General features: G+C 42.3%; 2 protein-coding genes across 5 annotated transcripts in view; one reads left to right on the top strand and one right to left on the bottom strand.

The window, feature by feature from the left end:
• Window positions 1-3,609, top strand: part of dusp16 (dual specificity phosphatase 16) — a 109,969-nt gene extending 106,360 nt beyond the window's left edge. Inside the window, exon 7 of the mRNA XM_070900410.1 lies at window positions 923-3,609. Within this exon, the coding sequence (XP_070756511.1) occupies window positions 923-2,129 (1,207 nt within the window). The 3' untranslated portion in view covers window positions 2,130-3,609. The remainder of the gene's footprint in view (window positions 1-922) is intronic.
• borcs5 (BLOC-1 related complex subunit 5) overlaps window positions 1-21,770 on the bottom strand; it is a 164,844-nt gene that overhangs the window by 36,435 nt on the left and 106,639 nt on the right. For 2 of the 4 annotated variants that reach the window (XM_070900413.1, XM_070900412.1), the window contains one exon: window positions 3,599-6,111. The exons of 1 other annotated variant lie outside the window; for it this stretch is intronic. In XM_070900413.1, the coding sequence (XP_070756514.1) occupies window positions 5,878-6,111 (234 nt within the window). In that variant the 3' untranslated portion in view covers window positions 3,599-5,877. Of the gene's footprint in view, window positions 1-3,598; window positions 6,112-21,770 lie in introns of those variants that run through there. One more of the 4 variants, XM_070900411.1, reaches the window with a different exon arrangement.

A 21,770-nucleotide genomic window follows, 5' to 3' on the forward strand; every position in this document is an offset into this window, starting at 1 on the left:
AGCTGGAGTATTGTGTACAATTCTTTACGGAGGAGTCAAGGCTTGGAAAGGGTACAGAAGAAGTTTACCAGGAATTAGGGACTTCAGTTAGGTGAAGAGATTGGAGAAGCTGGGATTGCTCTCTTTAGAGAAGGTTAAGGGGAGACCTATTCAAAATAATGAGGAATTTTGAAATAGCAAATAGGGAGAAACTGTTGCCTCTTGCGAGTGGGTCAGCGGTCATAGGTGTAAAATAATTTACAGAAGAACTAGAGGGGAAATGAGAATTTTTTCACAGAGGGTTGTTAAGATCTGGAATGCACTACCTGAAAAAGAGTGATGGAATCAGATTCCATAAGAACTTCCAAATGGCAACTGGACATGTACTGTAAAGGACTCATTTGCAGAGTTCTGGGGGAAAAGCTGGGGCATGGAACTAAATTGGACAGCTCTTTCAAAGAGCTGACACAGACATGACGACCTTCTGTGCTGCAAGATTCTATGATTCCAAACAACTGGAAGCAATATTCCTACCACTGGCAACTGTTGTTCAATGGCTGCACTAAGTATTAAAATAGCACCGTTGGGCATTTAGTTGTTCCCTTTTGTTCTGAGTACCACTGGGGATGCAGACCCACCAAACTGCTCCCATATTCTCCTGTCTGCCTATGCTATAAGGAATTGAAAGTGGTATCTTTTTCATGATGATTAATCTGTTCTCCCATGGTGGCAGTCAATAGTGGGGCAGTACTAATGCTCTTTACTGTATGCAATTTAACTACAACAAATATGCTTTCATTTTCGGTGGTCTAATTTCCAACATAATAGCTCTGTTAATTTGATGCGACAAGTCTATTTTTGAAATAGTAGGTATCTGGAAACTAGTTATTTCATGGTACTCTATCTTATTTATGAAGAAATTAAATTTGCTTTTGTTTTTAAGATTTGTCAAAGAGAAGAGACCAACCATTTCACCCAACTTTAACTTTCTTGGCCAATTGCTGGATTTTGAGAAAAAGTTGAAGACTCAGACTGGACAAACAGGAACCATTACTAAACTAAAGCTCCTGCAGTTGGAGCGAGCTGGAGAACAGAGGTTGGCCCAGGATAGTGGGCACTTTGATACAGTAATAGAAAACCAACCCTTTACATCCACTACCTCAGACACTATGGATCAGAACCCTACTGCACCTGCTACACCTTTATCTGCACTTATGGAATCCACTGTTTCCAATGTGGAAGAAGAATGTTTTCTGGCCCAAGGAATTAATGGACTTAGCTTGTCCTTGGACAGACTAGAGGACAACAACCGGTTAAAGCGCTCATTTTCATTGGACATAAAGTCTGTATCGTATCCTATTAGCAGTGGAGGCGCAAGTTCTGCACCAATTGCGGCTTGCTCAGAAGATAGTTGTGATCTTTTGAAGGAATCAAATGCAGGTGAATCTAGCAGGTTCTGTTTTTTCTCATCAGCTCAGAAAGAAATGGAGCAGCTTTCAGACCACACTACACCCATTGTGATGGAGGTAAACACAAAACAGCCACAAACCATATGGGAGCAAGGAACACCAAAAAGTGCAGCTATTCCTTCAGTACAAACCGCAGTAAGCACAACCACAGTGCCGAGAACACTCCTGTATCCCCTGCATAGAAGTGGTAGCATGGAGGACAATTACAGAACAAACTTTCTACTGGGTCTTTCGAGCAGCCAACAGCATTTAGCAACATCTGCAGCAGGAATGGGGCTCAAGGGCTGGCACTCAGACATACTCTCACCTCAAACTTCAACTGCATCATTAGCCAATACCTGGTACTTTGCAACAGAAGCGTTGGCAGGACAATCTCCCCGCTTTTTGTCAAGTTCTGCTCTGTTTGGTGGTGCCACAGCCTACTCAGCATTTAGCTGCAGTCAGCTACCATCAGGCTGTGACCAGTCAGGGACGGTGCGTCGGCGTGAGAAACACTGTGACCGTCGGGATTCCAGGCGCAGCTGGCACGAGGAAAGCCCGTATGAAAAGCAGTACAAACGGCGCAGCTGCCAAATGGAATTTGAGGAAGGCATGAATGAAAGCAGGTCCCGAGAGGACCTAGGAAAAATTGGAAGTCAGTCCAGCTTTTCTGGCAGCATGGAGATCATTGAAGTTTCCTGAAGAAATACTAAAATACAGATTGTGGTGATTCAGTGAAGTTATAATTCACATGTATCTGCAAAACTGCACTTCACAACTTCATCCAGGGATATCAAAATCTAGAATATTGTTGCTCCAATTCTACATGTGATGACTGTTCATTTAATTCAACATACAAGTCTCTTATCTAATCAATGCAATTATGCATAATTGTCAGGCTTTCCTTGTGTATTTGGAAAAATCCCAGTTAGCATTATGTAATTGTCCAGTAAAGCACTTTGCCTCCGAAGACTGAGCCAAGTTCTATGGAGATTTTTTTTAAATTCCAGACAAGCTGGCAGAATCTGGATATCTGGTGTAATCATAGCTTATCTGATGCAAATTTCTTTGCATCTGTAAATAAATGGTGTAACTATCTTGATTTGAATTTATGGATAGGTAAGGTGCCAGTGCTGCTTAGAGCAAATACCTCAGAATTTAAGCTTATACTGTATGTAGGTATTCAGCAAATCAAATCTCAGGTCTTACTTGATACAGATGAGATTTACAGTTTTTGGCTAGGTTTGAATTTAAACTGCTAATGTGGACTGCTAAATTAGCACTGAGAAAACGTCTGTGTACATTTACTTGTGACCGTATAAATGAGGACAGTATCAAAAGCACGTAAGGATATAAATGAAACGGATGTGTGAATTCTATGCAGAGTGCATGAGTTGCAGATTAGGAGGATGCTTTTGGGAGTCCTCTGGTGGAGAAGTGCTGGAAACTTGTTCAGGATGGTACAACGTGTCTGCACATGGTGTAACTATTTTGTTCAAATGTGTAATGTATGGAGAATTGTCAATGGATAAATGAGACAAATATTATTCTTCTTGAGGCGAAATGATGAGCATATGTTGAAATAAAATCTGAGATGGTACCCGTTACATACAAGTGTGATTTAAACAGTGTGTCAAGTTGGTGCTTTGCTATGATGCCGGAGGTTGGAAAGTAACTTCCATCTTCTGCTACAACACAAAAGTAAACTACTGTGGATGCTGGAAATCTGAAATAAAAACAAAAAATGTTGGAAATATTTAAAGGTCATCGACCTGAAACGTTAACTCTTCCTCTCCACAGATGCTACCTGACCTGGAGTATTTCCATCTTCTGCTAATGTTTCCAGGGAGACTTGAAAGTGACTTAGAAATCACCATTTCCTTCCCCTCTGGGGGAACAGCTGGCCTCCACTTTGCTGCATCACCATAGGGATGTGCCAAATCAAAGCTCTGAGGAATTTCAGTATACCATTTTCAAATGGAAGCAGAAAATACTGGAAATACAGGTCAGAAGAATACACACCCAAAATGCCATAAACATGCTTTTTCTGTTGACAGATGCTGACTGACCTGCTGTGTATTTCCAGCATTGTTTGTTTTTATTTCAGATTTCCAGTTTTCCTTTTTATTTCACCTTTTTTAAATACTTAGAAAATAATTACATTTTTAGAATGCCTAATAGTACATTTCAAAGTGCCAGGTGGTCACTTTAAAATCAATGAAATGTCCAGTTAAATTCTGTGGTAATTAACTGTGACTGGAATTGGTATAGCAAGTTTTTCAAAGCTGCTGCGAACAATGCTTTGGCCTAATTTTCCAAACCAGTTTCATAAAGGTGTCAAATCATCATTGCAACAAACTTCTTTTCTGAGTTTGTTGTATACAGATCACAATTTGCCAGACTCTTATGGCAGCACAACTCCACCATAAAGTCACAGTAAGTTTATCCAAGTGAGTAGCTGAATCTCAGAGACCAGGAGTGTCCAAGGTTTAGTTCTTGGTTTGTGAGGAGTTCAATTGGCTAATTTCTGCTGGGACTGTGATTGAGTTGTTATAATTGGCTTCAAGAAAAATTGTGAAAAGATTGGGGTTGTATACTTAGGATTTGAATGAACTAAAAATGATACTGGGGAGAGAATTTGCACAAGCTATGCTTTTTTACTGTTTGAAAATGTAAATGCAATGCACAAAATATACTGTACATAGAAATTAATAAAATAGTTCCACAACACTATAGTAGAACATAAAACATCAAAGCCAATGAAGACATACACAGGGTGACAAATAACTTGTAGACAGAAAATGAGTATTTTCCTTCTTGTATGTTCAACTAGTCCAATATTCAACGTCTGAAGGTAAGATCTCGGATCATACAAGTTGAATGAAACCCAACAAGGTACCTAGTAAATTTGTTTTAAACTTTGACACTGAAATGCATGGTATTGACTATTCCTATAAATAATGTGCATTGGGAACATTCTTCTTGTATTTTATTTAGTACTACATCGTCCCTTTGTTTTTCAAATTCTAGTTTCTAGGTTGGCCCTTTAGACTTAACCGGCAACTGTGATTATCTAAGCTTGCCCCACAATTGTTTAATTTCACAGTTTTGAGTTAAATAAATCTTACATCTGAAAGAAATTCTTTCTGAACATGATTTGTTTCTGCCTGCCTCCAACAGAAGAACAATAGCAAAGTGTCCAATTTATGTTGTTGTTGTTGCTGCTGATCCCAGAACGAGAGGAATCAGTAGTTGACTAATATGTTAAATTTAATATCCAAGTGTAAATACTTAGCTACATGCAATATAACCAAATATTGTTTATAGTTCTCTGCAGCTTCATACACTTTCAGAAGTTCAGTTCTAAAACTAACAATTGCATTTACAACTATGCTCAAGCTACCAGTCATTAAAGATAACACTTTGTGAAATCTCCATACAAAATGATAAATATTAGTAATAGGTAGTGTAAGCAACACCTTGATATTGATGGATTTACTACTACTATTAAAATGTCATTTTTAAAGTACAACAAAGGGAAGAAGGTACTAAATGATTGTTTCCTTGCTTCCATTTCTCCCCACTAATATTACTGTACTTGTGTACTGTACATTCTCTTCTTAGTTCTATGTTCCTTAATGTACAATGAGCTGCAAGACTGAAGTTTCAGCGTAGTTGGATTATTTTACAAGCCAGTAAATTCCTGTTAATCCATTTCCACTATAAATTAGAGCAAATTATTTCAATGTTTCTCTAAAGCAGACCCCATGATCAGACTTGAATTGGCAATGGAAAAGCTCTGGTAATAGTCACCACTTTTTTGAACTACATGTCTGATAGCTTTTAATATATTCAAGTTCCTGAGGTGTACTACAGCAGGTGAATACACATTCTACCCAAGCACAAATGATTTAATTTGTTTTGAGATGCATCAGACATACACAAGGCACATATTATCAATGTAAATGTGCTGCAGGACACCAATAAACATGTTTAAGTAGGTAAATAGTGAAAGCTCCAAATCAGAAAATATTAATGCAATGTCCTTTTTGCATGCATTAATTTAAAATCATCTAGTAAAGGCTACTACAATGCTAATTGATTTGTAGTAGTGCAAAGTGGTGCCGATATTTGTCCCCCAAGTCTCTACAATTGATTTTGGTAATCTCTCCATAAATGAACAACATCCAGCCACCAATAATAGATGACAATGTTCACATCAGCATCAGCCAATAGCTGGTACATTGGAATCCAAATATTAGATTCCCGTGTACTATTACTCTGCAATCCAGATAATTCTGGGAGAAGCAGAAGAGAGCACTTGACCATTAATGCTCAATATACCTGGAAATACATGATGCTTCAGCTGATTTAATATCCAAACCGTAGATTAGGTGATGACTGTACAAATCTAGCGGAGTGAAGAGGGTAGGGATATGGCTCTGATAGCCTACTGGTACTTTATATCTTTGTCAGCTCTCATGCTGAAAGGTTCAAGTCTTTCATTTTCTGGCAATAAGCTATTAAGTTTCTCCATTAATGGAATGGTTTGATCTATGCCCATCTGTATGCGTCGGAGTATAGCAGACATCTCATTAACCTTCTGAATTTGCTCAGCGTACTTGGCGTATCTCTTCTGTCGCTCTTGCATAACGCTGTATAAGACATCAACAGAGAGATCCATCTACAATAGAACGAAAACACATTATCCAAGTGGACAAAATGCATTTGTAGGGAGGGAGAACATTTAAGATTTTGTTAGAAAATAAAATGATACACAAGCCGATGCAAAAAATTTAGACAAGTATACATGTACTAAATAAACACACATCAAGACACATATCAAGATATATCATTATTCAGGAGTAAAGCCAAAACATGAAACCTCCTATCTAATGTAATGTGACAAAACTCAAAAGTCATCAATGGTTGCTTTGCTTTAAGAAAATATTTGTTTCCAAATACCATAGGCAGGACTAGCATGTAAATGGAAGCAATTGCCAAGGATACCTGGCTTGGAATCATGCAATTTACATTCCAGAAAACTGTCGCTTTTCCTTGGCATAAGATACACACCTCCATATAGCATATAATTGGCAGAACGTTCAAATTCACTTCCATCAGTGTGCAATTAATAGCGACCAGCTTTTAATTTCCTAGCAGCCAGGTTCATAGGGCCCAAGTTTCGGCCTCAGTTGCTCCTGATTTTTTGGAGCAACTGGTGTAGAACGGAGTATCTTAGAAATTCAAATTCTCGGCATTTAATTTGCTCCAGTTCTAGTCAGTTAGAACAGTTTCACTTTGGAACCGAATTTTTTTTTCCAAAAGGGAGCGCGTCCGGCCACTTACGCCTGTTTTCAAAGTTTCGGCAGTGAAAACTTACTCCAAACTAACTTAGAATGGAGTAAGTGAAGATTTTTGTACGCTCAAAAAAACCTTGTCTACACTTTAGAAAATCAGGCGTAAGGAATGGGGGGGGGGTTTAAATGGAAGTTTACAAACATTATTTGTAAAACTCAAGTGTTTAAAGAGCCATCATCAATAATAAATTATAAAAACATCAATAAATCAATCAAAAAAAATTAATAAAACATTTTCTACTTACCAACGGGAGCCCCCCACCCCCAAGTGTGTCTGTGTTTGACAGCTGGGGGGAGAAGAGGGGGGGGGGAGGGAGAAGAGGGGGGGGGGAGGGAGAAGAGGGGGGGGGAGGGAGAAGAGGGGGGGGGGGAGGGAGAGGAGGGGGGGGAGGGAGAGGAGGGGGAAGGGGGGGTGGGGAGAAAGGGGAAGGGGAAAGGGGGGGGGAAAAGGAGGAAGGGGAGAGGAGGGAAGAAGGGAGAGGGAAAGGGGGGGAGAGAGAGGGAAGGAAGAAAAGGAGAAGGGGGGGGGGGGGGGAGGCTGAATGGGCCGGGCCCAAGGCTTCGGGCAGGGCCCGTCCCCAGCACCAGATTTACAGGTAGGTCGGGTCGGGCGGGCGGAGGGAAGTCAGTTCGGTTCAGAGGGAGGAAGGGAGAGGTAGGTCAGGTGGGGGGGATGGTGGGGAGGTTGGGTCGGGGGGAAAGAGGTCAGGTCGGGTAGGGGGAGCGCGGGTCGGGTCGGGTCCGGGAGTCAGGAGGAAGCAGGAGCTGGGCATAGGAGGAGCCTTATTCACGCAGCCCCAGTAAGGCCAGGGCTAGGGGCTGCATGCTTCGGGCCCCTCCCACACAGTTTTGGGCGCCTGGAGCTACTGCACATGCGCGCCCACTGTAGCGCGCATGTGCAGAGGTACCGGCACTGTTTTCAGCGCAGGGACCTAGCTCCGCCCCCTACAGCTCATGTTGCGCCGCGCCGAGAGCCAGAGGACCTGCAGGGAGCCGGAGAATCTAAGTTTTTTTTAGGCGCACTTTGTGGCGCGAAAAATGGGCGTCCAGGTCGGGGCTGTGCCGTTCTAGGCACGGCCCGCAACTTGGGCCCATAATTTCTAATATCTCCTTTGGCCATTTTTGTCTAACTATACCTCTCTAATGTAGAAAAACATCCCAAGGCACTTCAAAGACACTATCTAAATGCAAGTTGTCATCGGCCAATTGATGACGACAGTTTCAGCTGGGAAAATGTGAAAATGGAAGTTATGGTTATTACTTGGCATAAAAATAGATTGCAACAACACTTATGTAGTAATTTAATTCCATCTTGCCCAATGAGTCCCAAAATGTTTCCATCCTGTTGTCCATAATTATGAAATTAAACATTTTCCATCATGCTAATGCAAAGGAGAATATGTTACTGTATAAAGTGAAACTATGACATAGGCCTGCTATCATTAAAAGATGGCTTGTTGGTTTGAAAACTCAATCCTCCACCAACTGCTATTAATCAGCTACAATCCCCAGCAAAAGAAATGGGAATTGTAATGTTAAGTGACACACTGATCTGTAACAATTACTTGTCATACAATTAGTTAGCCCTGTATTTCATTTCCCCACAAAACAACTTGCATTTATATAGCACCTTTACATAGACAAAATACTTCATAGAAGCCTAGTCAAACTGAGATTGTTAAAGACAAAATAAGGAAATATTAGGGCTGGTGCTTGGTCAAAGAGGTATGTTTTAAGGCTGGTATTAAAAGGAAGGGAGAAGTGGAGAGGTTTAAGCTGGAAATTCCAGAGCCTGGGGCCTAGCCACCAATAGTGGGCCAAAGGGATCCAGGCGTAGTCATTTTTATGAGCTGAAACCCTGGTTACTGAAATTCTCCATTATTTACTGTACCAGAGACTTGCTGTATTATTCAAGAAATTACCTGCAGAAATACCATACTATTATTAAACCTCACATTCACTAACTCTACAGAATTCCTGTTTATTCAGCAGACTAAAGGCTAGCTGGACCTAAAAAACATCGGAGCTGAAACTGAACTTGGCACAAAAATCATGCAATATATAATTTACTCATAAGACTGGAATAGAATCTGATAAATGCAGACATGACTACAGATTTAAACCTAAGGTGCCAATGCCTAAATTTATTATTTACTGTGTTAACATAGGATATACGGCCCAACCAGTCCATGCCGATGTTTATGCTCCACTCGAGCCTCCTCCCGTCTTTCCTCATCTAAATCTATCAGCATAGCCCTCTATTCCCTTCTCCCTCATATGCCTCCCCTGAAATGTATCGATATTATTTGCTTCAACCACTCCCTGTGGTAGCAAGTTCCAGATTCTCACCACTCTCTGGGTAAAGAAGTTTCTTCTGAATTCCCTATTGGATTTTTTGTTGACTATCTTATATTGATGGCCTCTAGTTATACTCTTCCCCACAAGTGGAAACATTCTCTATCAAAACCTTTCATAATTCTAAACACCTCTATTATGTCACCCCTCAGCCTTTTTTCAAAAAAAAGAGACCCAGCCTGTTCATCCTTTCCTGATATGTATACCCTCTCATTTCTGATCTAATCCTTGTAAATCTTTTCTACACCATCTCCAGTTCCTCTATATTCTTTTTATGACAGTGACCAGAACTGTACGCAGTACTCTAAGTGTGGTCTAATCAAGGTTCGATACAGGTTTAGCATAACTTCCCTACTTTTCAATTCTCCCTCTAGAAATAAACTTTAGTGCTTGGTTTGCTTTTTTATGGCCTTGCTAACCTGCGTCGCAACTTTTAGTGATGTGTATTTGTACTCAGAGATCCCTTTATTCTTTTACCCCACCTAGACTCGCACCCTCCAAGTAATAGGTGACCTCCCTATTCCTCCTACCAAAATGTAGAACCTCACATTTATCCGTGTGGAACTTCATTTGCTAATTATATGCCCATTCTGCAAGTTTCTTAATGTCCTCCTGAGTATTGACTATCCGCGCCCCCACAAATTGGTGTCATCCGCAAATTTAGAAATTTGTTTGATTCCAGAGTATAAATCGTTCATGTAAATTGTCAACAAGTTTTCCCAGCACTGATCCTTGTGGAGCACCACGGCCCACCTTCTGCCACTGAACAGCTACCCTACTCTCTGCTTTCTGTCTTAAAGCCAGCTAGCTATCCATTCTGCTACTTGTCGGCTGACTCTGCATTCTCTGACCCTGTTCAACAGTCTATTATGGGGTACCTTATCAAAGGCTTTCTGAAAATCTAGATACATTACATCTACTACATTACCATTCTCTACACTCTGTTGCCTCTTCAAAAAATGCAAATAAGGTTGGTCAAGCAAGACTTTCCCTTTTGAATCCATGCTGACTTATTCATGATATTCTATTTTCTCCTTTAGTAGGGATTCCATTATTTTTCCCACCAGCGATGTTAAGGACTATAAGAAACAGAAAAATATTTTGTCACAATTACCCATCTCCAACCCAAACATAGTGTAAACAGGAGTCAGCTTGAATGCATGCCAGCGAAACTCTGTACACCATCATGTTCCAGTCTCCAAGCCTGTTACAGTTTATTTCTAAACTTAGGTTCTTGTTTACATGATTCAGTACTGGAACTATATAAATCATATAGGAATGTACTGAATGTTCTGGAGAACAGATGCTGACGTAAACAGCTATCCAGGAACTATTTTTGGTTACCCTATTAACTGAAGTGCTTGTTTTCTTAAGAATGGGGAGGCAGGTAAATTACCGCAGTATTGAAAATAATACATCCTGCTTAGACATGGTATGCTATTAAACAAACATTCTTGCTTTGTTTGTCAAATGTTCAACTCTCAAATTCATAAATCTCCCTGAAATCCCGGTTGTTTCTTCCCGCGGGCGTTCGATTAAAAGTAGGAGAAAAGATGTGCACTTACCTTTTGGGCGAACGCTCACCAGAGATTCCGGACTCGAGGCGTCCTCTTGTGCAACGGAGCGCGTTCATGTTGGAATGTCCGTAGGAGTCATGTGGGCCTGGACACCCAATCACGATAAAGTATTTTCTCATTCATAGTAATGAGTTTCCAAAGTCCGAAACTTCTATTACTATGAGAAACACCCTCAAATACTACATAAAAAATTAAAAAGCACCTCACATACATTATAGAACTTAGTTGATAGAAATATTACTGAAAAAAAAATATTTACTGATTTTTAAAAGAAATTTTAATTATGGTTTAAAATAAAATTACCTGAGTGGGCAGGGTTTTTAAACAAGTACGTATTTTTAAAATGATTTAAAATGTTTATGCTGGTAAAAATACGCTATGCGCCTGCTTTTACCAAGCGCAAGAGTTTTAAGGACATTCACAGGGCAAGAGATGGGCAAATAGCGCAATCTCTGCCGTGGAAATGTCTCTTCCCTTCCCCTTCCCCTTCCCCCTTCCCCCTCCCCCTCCCCCCGGAGATGCATGCGATCTGTCGAGCCGGAAACCTGACAGATCGAAAAAGCTGGTTTTCGCCGCATGCCGAAGGCTTTTGTGATGCCTTCCCGGGTCCATACAGACACGCGCAGGCCGGAATTTCAGGGCCATGCAAGACTTATTGCATTGTACTGCAATACACTGGTATAATGTATACCACAAGGAATAGTTTAGGCAAATATCGGAGATGCATTTAAGGGAAAGCTAGATAAGTACATGAGGGAGAAAAGAATAGGAGATGTTGATGGAGTGAGATGAAGTAAGGTGGGAGGAGGCTCATGTGGAGCATAAGCACCGGCACAGACCTGTTCGGCCGGATGGCCTGTTTCTGTGCGGTCTCTCAAAACACCTATATAGTCATCAATACATGGTCTGCCAATTATTTTTCAAAACTGAGGAAAAGAAAATCCAACAAAAATACTAATCAATCAGCAAGAATATAATGTGACAAATAAAACTATGTGTACCTAACAGAACAAAATGCAATGTCACAACTGCCAGGATAAAGCACGAATAATTATCTGAGCAGTACTGACTACTATACACATTCTGTTTGATACAATATCCAGTTATTGTTGCTTACTACAGTGGAACTAGAACAAAGGAGTCATATTTCCAAAATCACTAAATAGGTTTATGGATACCAGTTTCTATAGTAACCACATTGTTCAATAGCTTTGCACCCAGTATTGTGATGAGGTTTCTATTGCTGTTAACAAAGCAATCTGCATTTTAATCTCTGGAGCTACTCTTACCCGTTTTCATTTTGAATCTGTGTTATTTCAGCACTAAACCAGATAAATGATCAGCTTGTCACACTGTTAGTTAATATTGATGTGATGCAGTGTTTCTGAAACAATTATTTGATTAATCAGCTACTTTCATTCAGTCCCCATAAGGTTTGAAATGTATGTACTCAACTCTCCCTACAATAAAAAGGTTGTAGTGCATTTACAGGAGGTCTACAAATGATCAGATGGGTGCCTATTTTTGTTAACCATTTGAGTGATGACCAGCTTTTTCCACTTGTCACAAAAAGATTCAGTGCATTGCAGGTTATGCATTTTGTAGGTAAATATATTGCGTATCACAACCGTTGACTGTTTAGACCCAGTTACTGTAGCTATTATTGAAAGTGACATCTTTTGCCTTAATGGCAAAATCATTTCATATCCTTTGCAGCAAAACTTGCTATTAAATTATATCACAATTAGGCAATGGATTCAAAATGGTCTGACAAATGTTTACACAAGCTATGAAAATATTTACTATTAAATATACATTATTTGGAAAATGACCTGTGGTATTGTTCACAGCGAGTCAGAAATTGTGCTATTGGGCCTCCTTAAACCCCTCTCCCCTGCACTCTCCATCCTCACTTCCAACAAGTGCGAGGAACTCCTGAACAGTTTTATTGTGAAGATTGAGACCGTCCGTTCAGCTGCCTCTGTTGTATCCGTCCTTTCCCCTCGCCCTGAACTTGCATCTTTCTCTAGTTTCTCTATCTCCACTCCTCAGGTACTGTCCCCCTCTCCTTTAAATCTGCCATCATCACCCCTCTCCTTAAAAAAAGAAAATGAACCCTTGACCCCACTGTGCTAGCTAGCTACCGCCTCATCTCCAACCTCTCAAGTCCTTGAACGTGTTTTCGCCTCCCAAATTCATGCCCATCTTTTCCAGAACTCCATGTTTGAATCCCTCCAGTCTGGTTTCCACCCCTGCCACAGTACCGAAACGGCTCTTATTGTCACAAAGGATGTCATTTGTTACTTTGATGACAAAGGTAAACTATACCTCCTCGTCCTGTCTGCAGCCTTTGACACAGCTGACCATTCCATCATTCTCCAATGCCTCTCCATTGTCCAGCTAGGTGGGACTGCAATTGCCTGGTTCCATTCCTATCTAATCATAGCCAGAAAATCTCCTGCAATGGCTTCTCTTCCCACTCCTGTATCGTTACCTCTGGTGTCGTCCAAGGATCTATCCTTGGCCCCCTCCTATTTCTCATCTATATGCTGCCCCTTGGGGATATCATCTGAAAACAGAGAGTCAGTTTCCACATGTACACTGACGACACCCAGCTCTACCTCTCCACCACTTCTCTAGACCCCTCCATGGTCTCTAAATTGTCAGACTGCTTGTCCGACATCCAGTACTGGATGAGCAGAAATGTTCTTAAATTAAATATTGGGAAGACCGAAGCCATTGTCTTTGGTTCCCGCCGCAAACTGCATTCCCTAACCATCCCTCTCCCTAGCATCTTTGAGGCTAAACCAGACTGTTCGCAACCTAGGCGTCATATTTGACCCAGAAATAAACTTCCGGCCACATATCCGCAGGATAACAAACTGCCTCTTTCCACCTCCATAACATTGCCCGCCTCCGCTCCTGCCTCAGCTCATCTCCTGCTGAAACCCTCATCCCTTTGTTACCTCTAGACTTGACTACTCCAACACACTCCTGGCTGGCCTCCCACATTCTACACTATGTAAACGTAAGGTCATTCAAAACTCAGCAGCCCGTGTCCTAACTCTCACCAAGTCCTGATCACCCATCACCCCTGTGCTCGCTGACCTACATTGGCTCCTGGTTAAGCAATGCCTCAATTTCAAAATTCTCATCCTTGTTTACAAATCCCTCCATGGCCTCACCCCTCCCCATCTCTGTAATCTCCTCCAGTCCCACAACCCCACAAGATGTCTGCGTTCCTCAAATTCTGCCCTCTTGAGCATCCCTGATTATAACTGCTCAACCATCGGTGGCCGTGCCTTCAGCTTCCTGGGTCCTAAGCACTGGAACTCCGTCCCTAAACGTTTTCGCCTGTCTTTCCTCTTAAGACGCTCCTTAAAACGTACCTCTTTAACCAAGTTTTTAGTCATCTGCTGTAATTTCTTCTTATGTGGCTCGGTGTCAAATTTATTTGTTTTGTCTTATAACACTGCTGTGAAGCACCTTGGGACGTTTTACTTCATTACAGGTGCTATATAAATAAAAGTTGTTGTTGTTTATGCCCTCTCCAAGCTCATCTTGTTCATGAAACTAACCTCCTAGTCTTGCGACCAATATTGCTGCTAAATTGCTGACCACGCAACTTCCCTTCCTGGCCCTTATGCTATGCTAGCTGATATTGTAAACGGTTCATCTCCTCTGGCACTGTCCCCCTCCCTTTCAAATCTGTCATCCTCCTCCCCCCTCCAAGTCCTTGAATGTCTGGTAATCTCCCAAATCCATGCCTGACCTTTTATTGCTAGGTTTTCTTGACCAGTCACTCAAGATTGGTTGTTTTCATAGGCCCTAAGTAGCTTCTTATTGGCAGCTTTCCAGCCATGTTCTCATTTTTGATTCATACATTCTATACCTCGTCAGTTCGGATTGCTGTTGGTTTACTTTGAGCCAATCAAAACGTGTGAAGACAACATTTTATAGGAAGCAGGTATTATGCAATAGAAAATTTGTGCAGATGCAAGATCTGGTAATGTAATTGTGAAAAATTGTAATTGGCTCTGATCAATAATATAAACCTCAACTTTTGAGTTCTTTCTCAGCAAGTTTTTAAGTACTGATAGTTATCACAACAGGTTAAAGAAGAAATACACGCACTGAAGTAGAAGAGAATAATAGATATGTAAAACAGAATTACAGGGTAGTCATTCAATTTATGGTAACAGATTACATCATAAATAATGGTTAATGTGAAATTTCTTAAGAAGGGGCCTGCCCTGTAACATTTAGCACTTCCAGTATTTCAGAGGTGTAATTAATCCTGACCAATCCTGAAATTAAAAATGTCAGAAGAGAAGTACCAGAACCAGCCCGTGGCAGATTTATAAATGTTTCAAGGGGACAGGAACACGGATTTATTTTCCGTGAGCCACATTGCACAAATCTGAGAGACTTTTTCCTAGCACATTTGCATGATTCCTTCACTTGGTCTTTTTGGTGAATATTTTTTTTGTATTTCAATAAGCAATGGTCTCAAAACATCTCGTCTAACTCATTTTCAGCCAGCGCTAGTTGCTCCTGTACTTTTCATAGATCATATTTAGTGGAACTCAAATTATCCTCCACAGTCTTGAACCTTTCAACTTTCTCAAAATTAGATTTCACTGCTGACACAATCTGAAGGTCGGTAGGGCTAGATTTTTGATTGTCGGCAAAAACGGTAGTTTTACGTCAAAATTACAGTTTTCGTTGCGCAACACAGTTTTTAGGCCTAAATTTCGGCTTTTACATATGTGCCACCGGTAAAGTCAGCGTTGTACGATGATTCACCGCTTTGAGTACTGTTGGGGGGGGGGATGACTCATCAGGGGAGGGCAGCAGCCAAGTTCATGGCACCGTGGCTGGCTCTATTGCACAGAAGGGCAGGAAAAAGAGTGGGTGAGCGATAGTGATAGGGGATTCAATGGTGAGGGGAATAGATAGGCGTTTCTGCGGCCGCAACCGAGACTCCAGGATGGTATGTTGCCTCCCTGGTGCAAGAGTCAAGGATGTCTCGGAGCGGGTGCAGGACATTCTGAAAAGGGAGGGAGAACAGCCAGCACATTGGTACCAACGACATAGGTAAAAAAAGGGATGAGGTCCTACGAAACGAATTTAAGGAGCTAGGAGCTAAATTAAAAAGTAGGACCTCAAAAGTAGTAATCTCGGGATTGCTACCAGTGCCACGTGCTAGTCAGAGTAGGAATCGCAGGATAGCGCAGATGAATACGTGGCTTGAGCAGTGGTGCAGCAGGGAGGGATTCAAATTCCTGGGGCATTGGAACCGGTTCTGGGGGAGGTGGGACCAGTACAAACCGGACGGTCTGCACCTGGGCAGGACCGGAACCAATGTCCTAGGGGGAGTGTTTGCTAGTGCTGTTGGGGAGGAGTTAAACTAATATGGCAGGGGGATGGGAACCAATGCAGGGAGACAGAGGGAGACAAAAAGGAGGCAAAAGCAAAAGACTGAAAGGAGATGAGGAATAGTGGAGGGCAGAGAAACCCAAGGCAAAGAACAAAAAGGGCCACTGTACAGCAAAATTCTAAAAGGACAAAGGGTGTTAAAAAAACAAGCCTGAAGGCTTTGCGTCTTAATGCAAGAAGTATCCGCAATAAGGTGGATGAATTAACTGTGCAAATAGCTGTTAACAAATATGAGGTGATTGGGATTACGGAGACGTGGCTCCAGGATGATCAGGGCTGGGAACTCAACATCCAGGGGTATTCAGCATTCAGGAAGGATAGAATAAAAGGAAAAGGAGGTGGGGTAGCATTGCTGGTTAAAGAGGAGATTAATGCAATAGTTAGGAAGGACATTAGCTTGGATGATGTGGAATCTATATGGGTAGAGCTGCAGAACACCAAAGGGCAAAAAACATTAGTGGGAGTTGTGTACAGACCTCCAAACAGTAGTAGTGATGTTGGGGAGGGTATCAAACAGGAAATTAGGGGTGCATGCAATAAAGGTGCAGCAGTTATAATGGGTAACTTTAATATGCACATAGATTGGGCGAGCCAAACTGGAAGCAATACGGTGGAGGAGGATTTCCTGGAGTGCATAAGGGATGGTTTTCTAGACCAATATGTCGAGGAACCAACTAGGGGGGAGGCCATCTTAGACTGGGTGTTGTGTAATGAGCGAGGATTAATTAGCAATCTCATTGTGCGAGGCCCCTTGGGGAAGAGTGACCATAGTATGGTGGAATTCTGCATTAGGATGGAGAATGAAACAGTTAATTCAGAGACCATGGTCCAGAACTTAAAGAAGGGTAACTTTGAAGGTATGAGGCGTGAATTGGCTAGGATAGATTGGCGAATGATACTTAAGGGGTTGACTGTGGATGGGCAATGGCAGACATTTAGAGACCGCATGGATGAACTACAACAATTGTACACTCCTGTCTGGCGTAAAAATAAAAAAGGGAAGGTGGCTCAACCGTGGCTATCAAGGGAAATCAGGGATAGTATTAAAGCCAAGGAAGTGGCATACAAATTGGCCAGAAATAGCAGTGAACCCGGGGACTGGGAGAAATTTAGAACTCAGCAGAGGAGGACAAAGGGTTTGATTAGGGCAGGGAAAATGGAGTACGAGAAGAAGCTTGCAGGGAACATTAAGACGGATTGCAAAAGTTTCTATAGGTATGTAAAGAGAAAAAGGTTAGTAAAGACAAACGTAGATCCCCTGCAGTCAGAATCAGGGGAAGTCATAACTGGGAACAAAGAAATGGCAGACCAATTGAACAAGTACTTTGGTTCGGTATTCACTAAGGAGGACACCAACAACCTTCCGGATATAAAAGGGGTCAGAGGGTCTACAAGGGAGGAAGAACTGAGGGAAATTTTTATTAGTCGGGAAATTGTGTTGGGGAAATTGATGGGATTGAAGGCCGATAAAACCCCAGGGCCTGATGGACTGCATCCCAGAGTACTTAAGGAGGTGGCCTTGGAAATAGTGGATGCATTGACAGTCATTTTCCAACATTCCATTGACTCTTGTGAAAGGGAAATCATGCTTGACAAATCTTCTGGAATTTTTTGAGGATGTTTCCAGTAGAGTGGATAAGGGAGAACCAGTTGATGTGGTATATTTGGACTTTCAGAAGGCGTTCGACAAGGTCCCACACAAGAGATTGATGTGCAAAGTTAGAGCACATGGGATTGGGGGTAGTGTACTGACATGGATTGAGAACTGGTTGTCAGACAGGAAGCAAAGAGTAGGAGTAAATGGGTACTTTTCAGAATGGCAGGCAGTGACTAGTGGGGTACCGCAAGGTTCTGTGCTGGGGCCCCAGCTGTTTACACTGTACATTAATGATTTAGATGAGGGGATTAAATGTAGTATCTCCAAATTTGCGGATGACACTAAGTTGGGTGGCAGTGTGAGCTGCGAGGAGGATGCTGTGAGGCTGCAGAGCGACTTGGATAGGTTAGGTGAGTGGGCAAATGCATGGCAGATGAAGTATAATGTGGATAAATGTGAGGTTATCCACTTTGGTGGTAAAAACAGAGAGACAGACTATTATCTGAATGGTGACAGATTAGGAAAAGGGGAGGTGCAAAGAGACCTGGGTGTCATGGTACATCAGTCATTGAAGGTTGGCATGCAAGTACAGCAGGCGGTTAAGAAAGCAAATGGCATGTTGGCCTTCATAGCGAGGGGATTTGAGTACAGGGGCAGGGAGGTGTTGCTACAGTTGTACAGGGCCTTGGTGAGGCCACACCTGGAGTATTGTGTACAGTTTTGGTCTCCTAACTTGAGGAAGGACATTCTTGCTATTGAGGGAGTGCAGCGAAGATTCACCAGACTGATTCCCGGGATGGTGGGACTGACCTATCAAGAAAGACTGGATCAACTGGGCTTGTATTCACTGGAGTTCAGAAGAATGTGAGGGGACCTCATAGAAACGTTTAAAATTCTGACGGGTTTAGACAGGTTAGATGCAGGAAGAATGTTCCCAATGTTGGGGAAGTCCAGAACCAGGGGTCACAGTCTAAGGATAAGGGGTAAGCCATTTAGGACCGAGATGAGAAGAAACTTCTTCACCCAGAGAGTGGTGAACCTGTGGAATTCTCTACCACAGAAAGTAGTTGAGGCCAATTCACTAAATATATTCAAAAGGGAGTTAGATGAAGTCCTTACTACTTGGGGGATCAAGGGGTATGGCGAGAAAGCAGGAAGGGGGTACTGAAGTGCATGTTCAGCCATGAACTCATTGAATGGCGGTGCAGGCTAGAAGGGCTGAATGGCCTACTCCTGCACCTATTTTCTATGTTTCTATGTAAACAGTGAGTTTCGGCAACTTTAGTCTGGGGCCAGTAGCGCTGCGAGAGAGGCCTTGGGTGGGGGGGAAATTGCAAAAACACATTCAAAAAATCCTTACCTACTAAATCACTGAAAAATAGTTTTAAAAAAAAACTTTAATTTACCTTTTTTTTGCAGATCTTCATACTTACTGCTGCTGGCAGGGCTGCACCGACAAGTTTGACCTGTTGGTATTCTGGGCGTGGTGGAGATTGCCGAAAGTATGACGGTAACATAATCCGTTGCGTTGCATGTCGGCGCACCTCTCCTCGTTGGTATGTGGAATCGCCGCCGCAAAAAGGTGCCCGAAGATCCCGCCAACCGGATTTTCGCCATGGAGGGTCAAATCACGACAAAAACCCGGTCGCAACGTTGCCAAAAATCTAGCCCATAATATCTAATTTTCAATTTAGGTTTATGATTTTCTTGAACTTAAGAGATCTCTTAAGTCTAACCTTTTTTTCCCAGTTCCTTTGGAACCTGTGTTTTTATAGTTTTCGACCTGATCTTTTGTTTTCCACTCAGCTTAGAACCTTACAATTTCTTTGTTCAAAAGCAAGTTTTGGCTTACTGTTTCTTCAACGTTCTTTCCTGATGAAGGAAATTATGGGAGAGAAATACATGAAATGCCAGAAACTAACGTGAAATGAGCAACATGACTAGAACGTGCATTCGAATATGTCAGCCCGAGGCTCACTAGAAATTGGGCCTTGAGCATCATCTCCATGAAACTGCTGATGTATGGATGCCAATGAGGTGTTCCTATGCAGCTTGCGGGTCTGAAATTGGCCTAGCTCTGACTTTGAGCCAGTAGCAGGCAAGTCCTGGGAATGGATGACCTGGAGGGAATCAAGGCTGACCTGTCAGTGGTCCACAGTATTTTTGTGGAGCAAGAGGTGCTATCCTGCTCCTCCTGGCTCCATAGAAATGAAAGTAGAAAAAGTTAACTTACATTCTCGTGAGCAGCCTCTAGTGACTCCTGTAAGGACCACCAGTTAGACTGCTGTAAACCCAGAAAACCTAAGCAGAGCTTGTGTGGCACATGCTCCTAAAACAGATGCAAGGACTCTGATTTGCATATTGAAGGTACTTATTGCCAGTTTCAGGTGGGCGTCATGGACATTCTGCATAGCATTCCAGTAAGATACAAGAGCTGAAAAATGGCAACAACAACGAAGTTTATCAATGAAGCCGACACCATTAGTAATCAAGAAAAAAATTAATTTTCATTTATGTAGTGTCTTTCACATTCTCAGGCTACCTCAAATCCATTACAGTTAATGAATTACTTTCATGTGGTCACTGTTGCGTCGTATGCAAACACAGCAAACAATTTATGCAGAACAAGGTCCCACAAACAGCACTGAGCTTAATGACCAATTAATCTTTTTTTGGTGGCATTGGTTGAGGGATAACTGCTGGCCAAGACACTAGGCAAACTCCCCTGCTGTTCTTTAAATAGTGGAATTGGCCGAACAATAAGTGGCACGGGTCTGCTGTGTTGTGCTAATCTGTCAACCCAACTACTCCAGGACATTATTTTTCGATTATTTTCTCTCCTTTTCTCCTAAAGGCGTGGCTCTCTTTGGGTTTATGGTTCTACAGCTACTAACTGCTGTCCAATGTTTTTACAAGTAGTTGTTGGCAGGCATCAGAGCTGAGCCACAGGCTGTCTGTCTCAGATTAGGCTACAACTCAGTCTGCAGAGACCTGGAGGGAGGGGTCAGATAGGAAGAAAATACTCAGCAACATTCCTACTCCTGATAAAGTGTGTAAATGCTGGGCAAGGTCAGAATTAAGCTCAATTGTAAGGCTCCCATATTTGAATTGGGTGTCAACACTCTGGGTGTTGTTAAGGAGCTGGGATCCTGGTTGATTTTTCTCCTCCTAAAGGGGTAATGTTAATCATGGTGCAATACAGTCCTGCGGCTGAATCTAGGGACTTCCTGCTTGCTTTATCAAGGGAGACCAAGACATAATTTTTCTTCCATTTTATCTTTACTTTCTACCTTCCATATCTTCACAGTTCTGGATGTGAGCATGTCAATGACCAACTCCCAGATCTCTACCAACATTGCTTCATAATCTGCCCAAAGCAAGTGCAAAATGTTATGTATTTAGCCCCTTGCAACCTGTATTACACTACCTCCAGAGGGCCTACCTGTTGGGAGTCCCAAGGGATCCCGGGAGTCCCAAGGGATCCCAGCATCCCTTGGGAACACGGTATATAAGCAGGCCACCCACGAGGTACCTGCACTCTGGAGTCTCATTAAAGCAGCTAAGGTCACACTTGCCCATTGTACACAGTACTTAGTTTCATCCTTTATTATGAGCTTATCAATTGGCGACGAGGTAACGAATAATCGCGTGAAATGCAAAGAATAGTTGGTATCCTGGTGAAGTTTTCAGAAGGGGACGATTGGGAGACCTTAGTGGAGAGACTCGACCAATACTTTGTGGTCAATGAGCTGGAAGGGGACGAGAACGCTGCCAAACGAAGGGCGATCCTCCTAATTGTCTGTGGGGCAACAACCTATGGCCTCATGAAGAATCTCCTCGCTCTGGAAAAACCAACAGCTAAATCCTATGAAGAATTGTGTACGCTGGTCTGGGAGCACCTAAATCCTAAGGAAAGTGTTTTGATGGCAAGATATCGGTTCTACACGTGTCAACGGTCGGAGGGCCAGGAAGTGGCAAGCTATGTCGCCGAACCAAGGTGCCTTGCAGGACATAG

Source organism: Pristiophorus japonicus, chromosome 15 (assembly GCF_044704955.1).
Source record: "Pristiophorus japonicus isolate sPriJap1 chromosome 15, sPriJap1.hap1, whole genome shotgun sequence".
Taxonomy (NCBI): Eukaryota; Metazoa; Chordata; class Chondrichthyes; family Pristiophoridae; genus Pristiophorus; species Pristiophorus japonicus.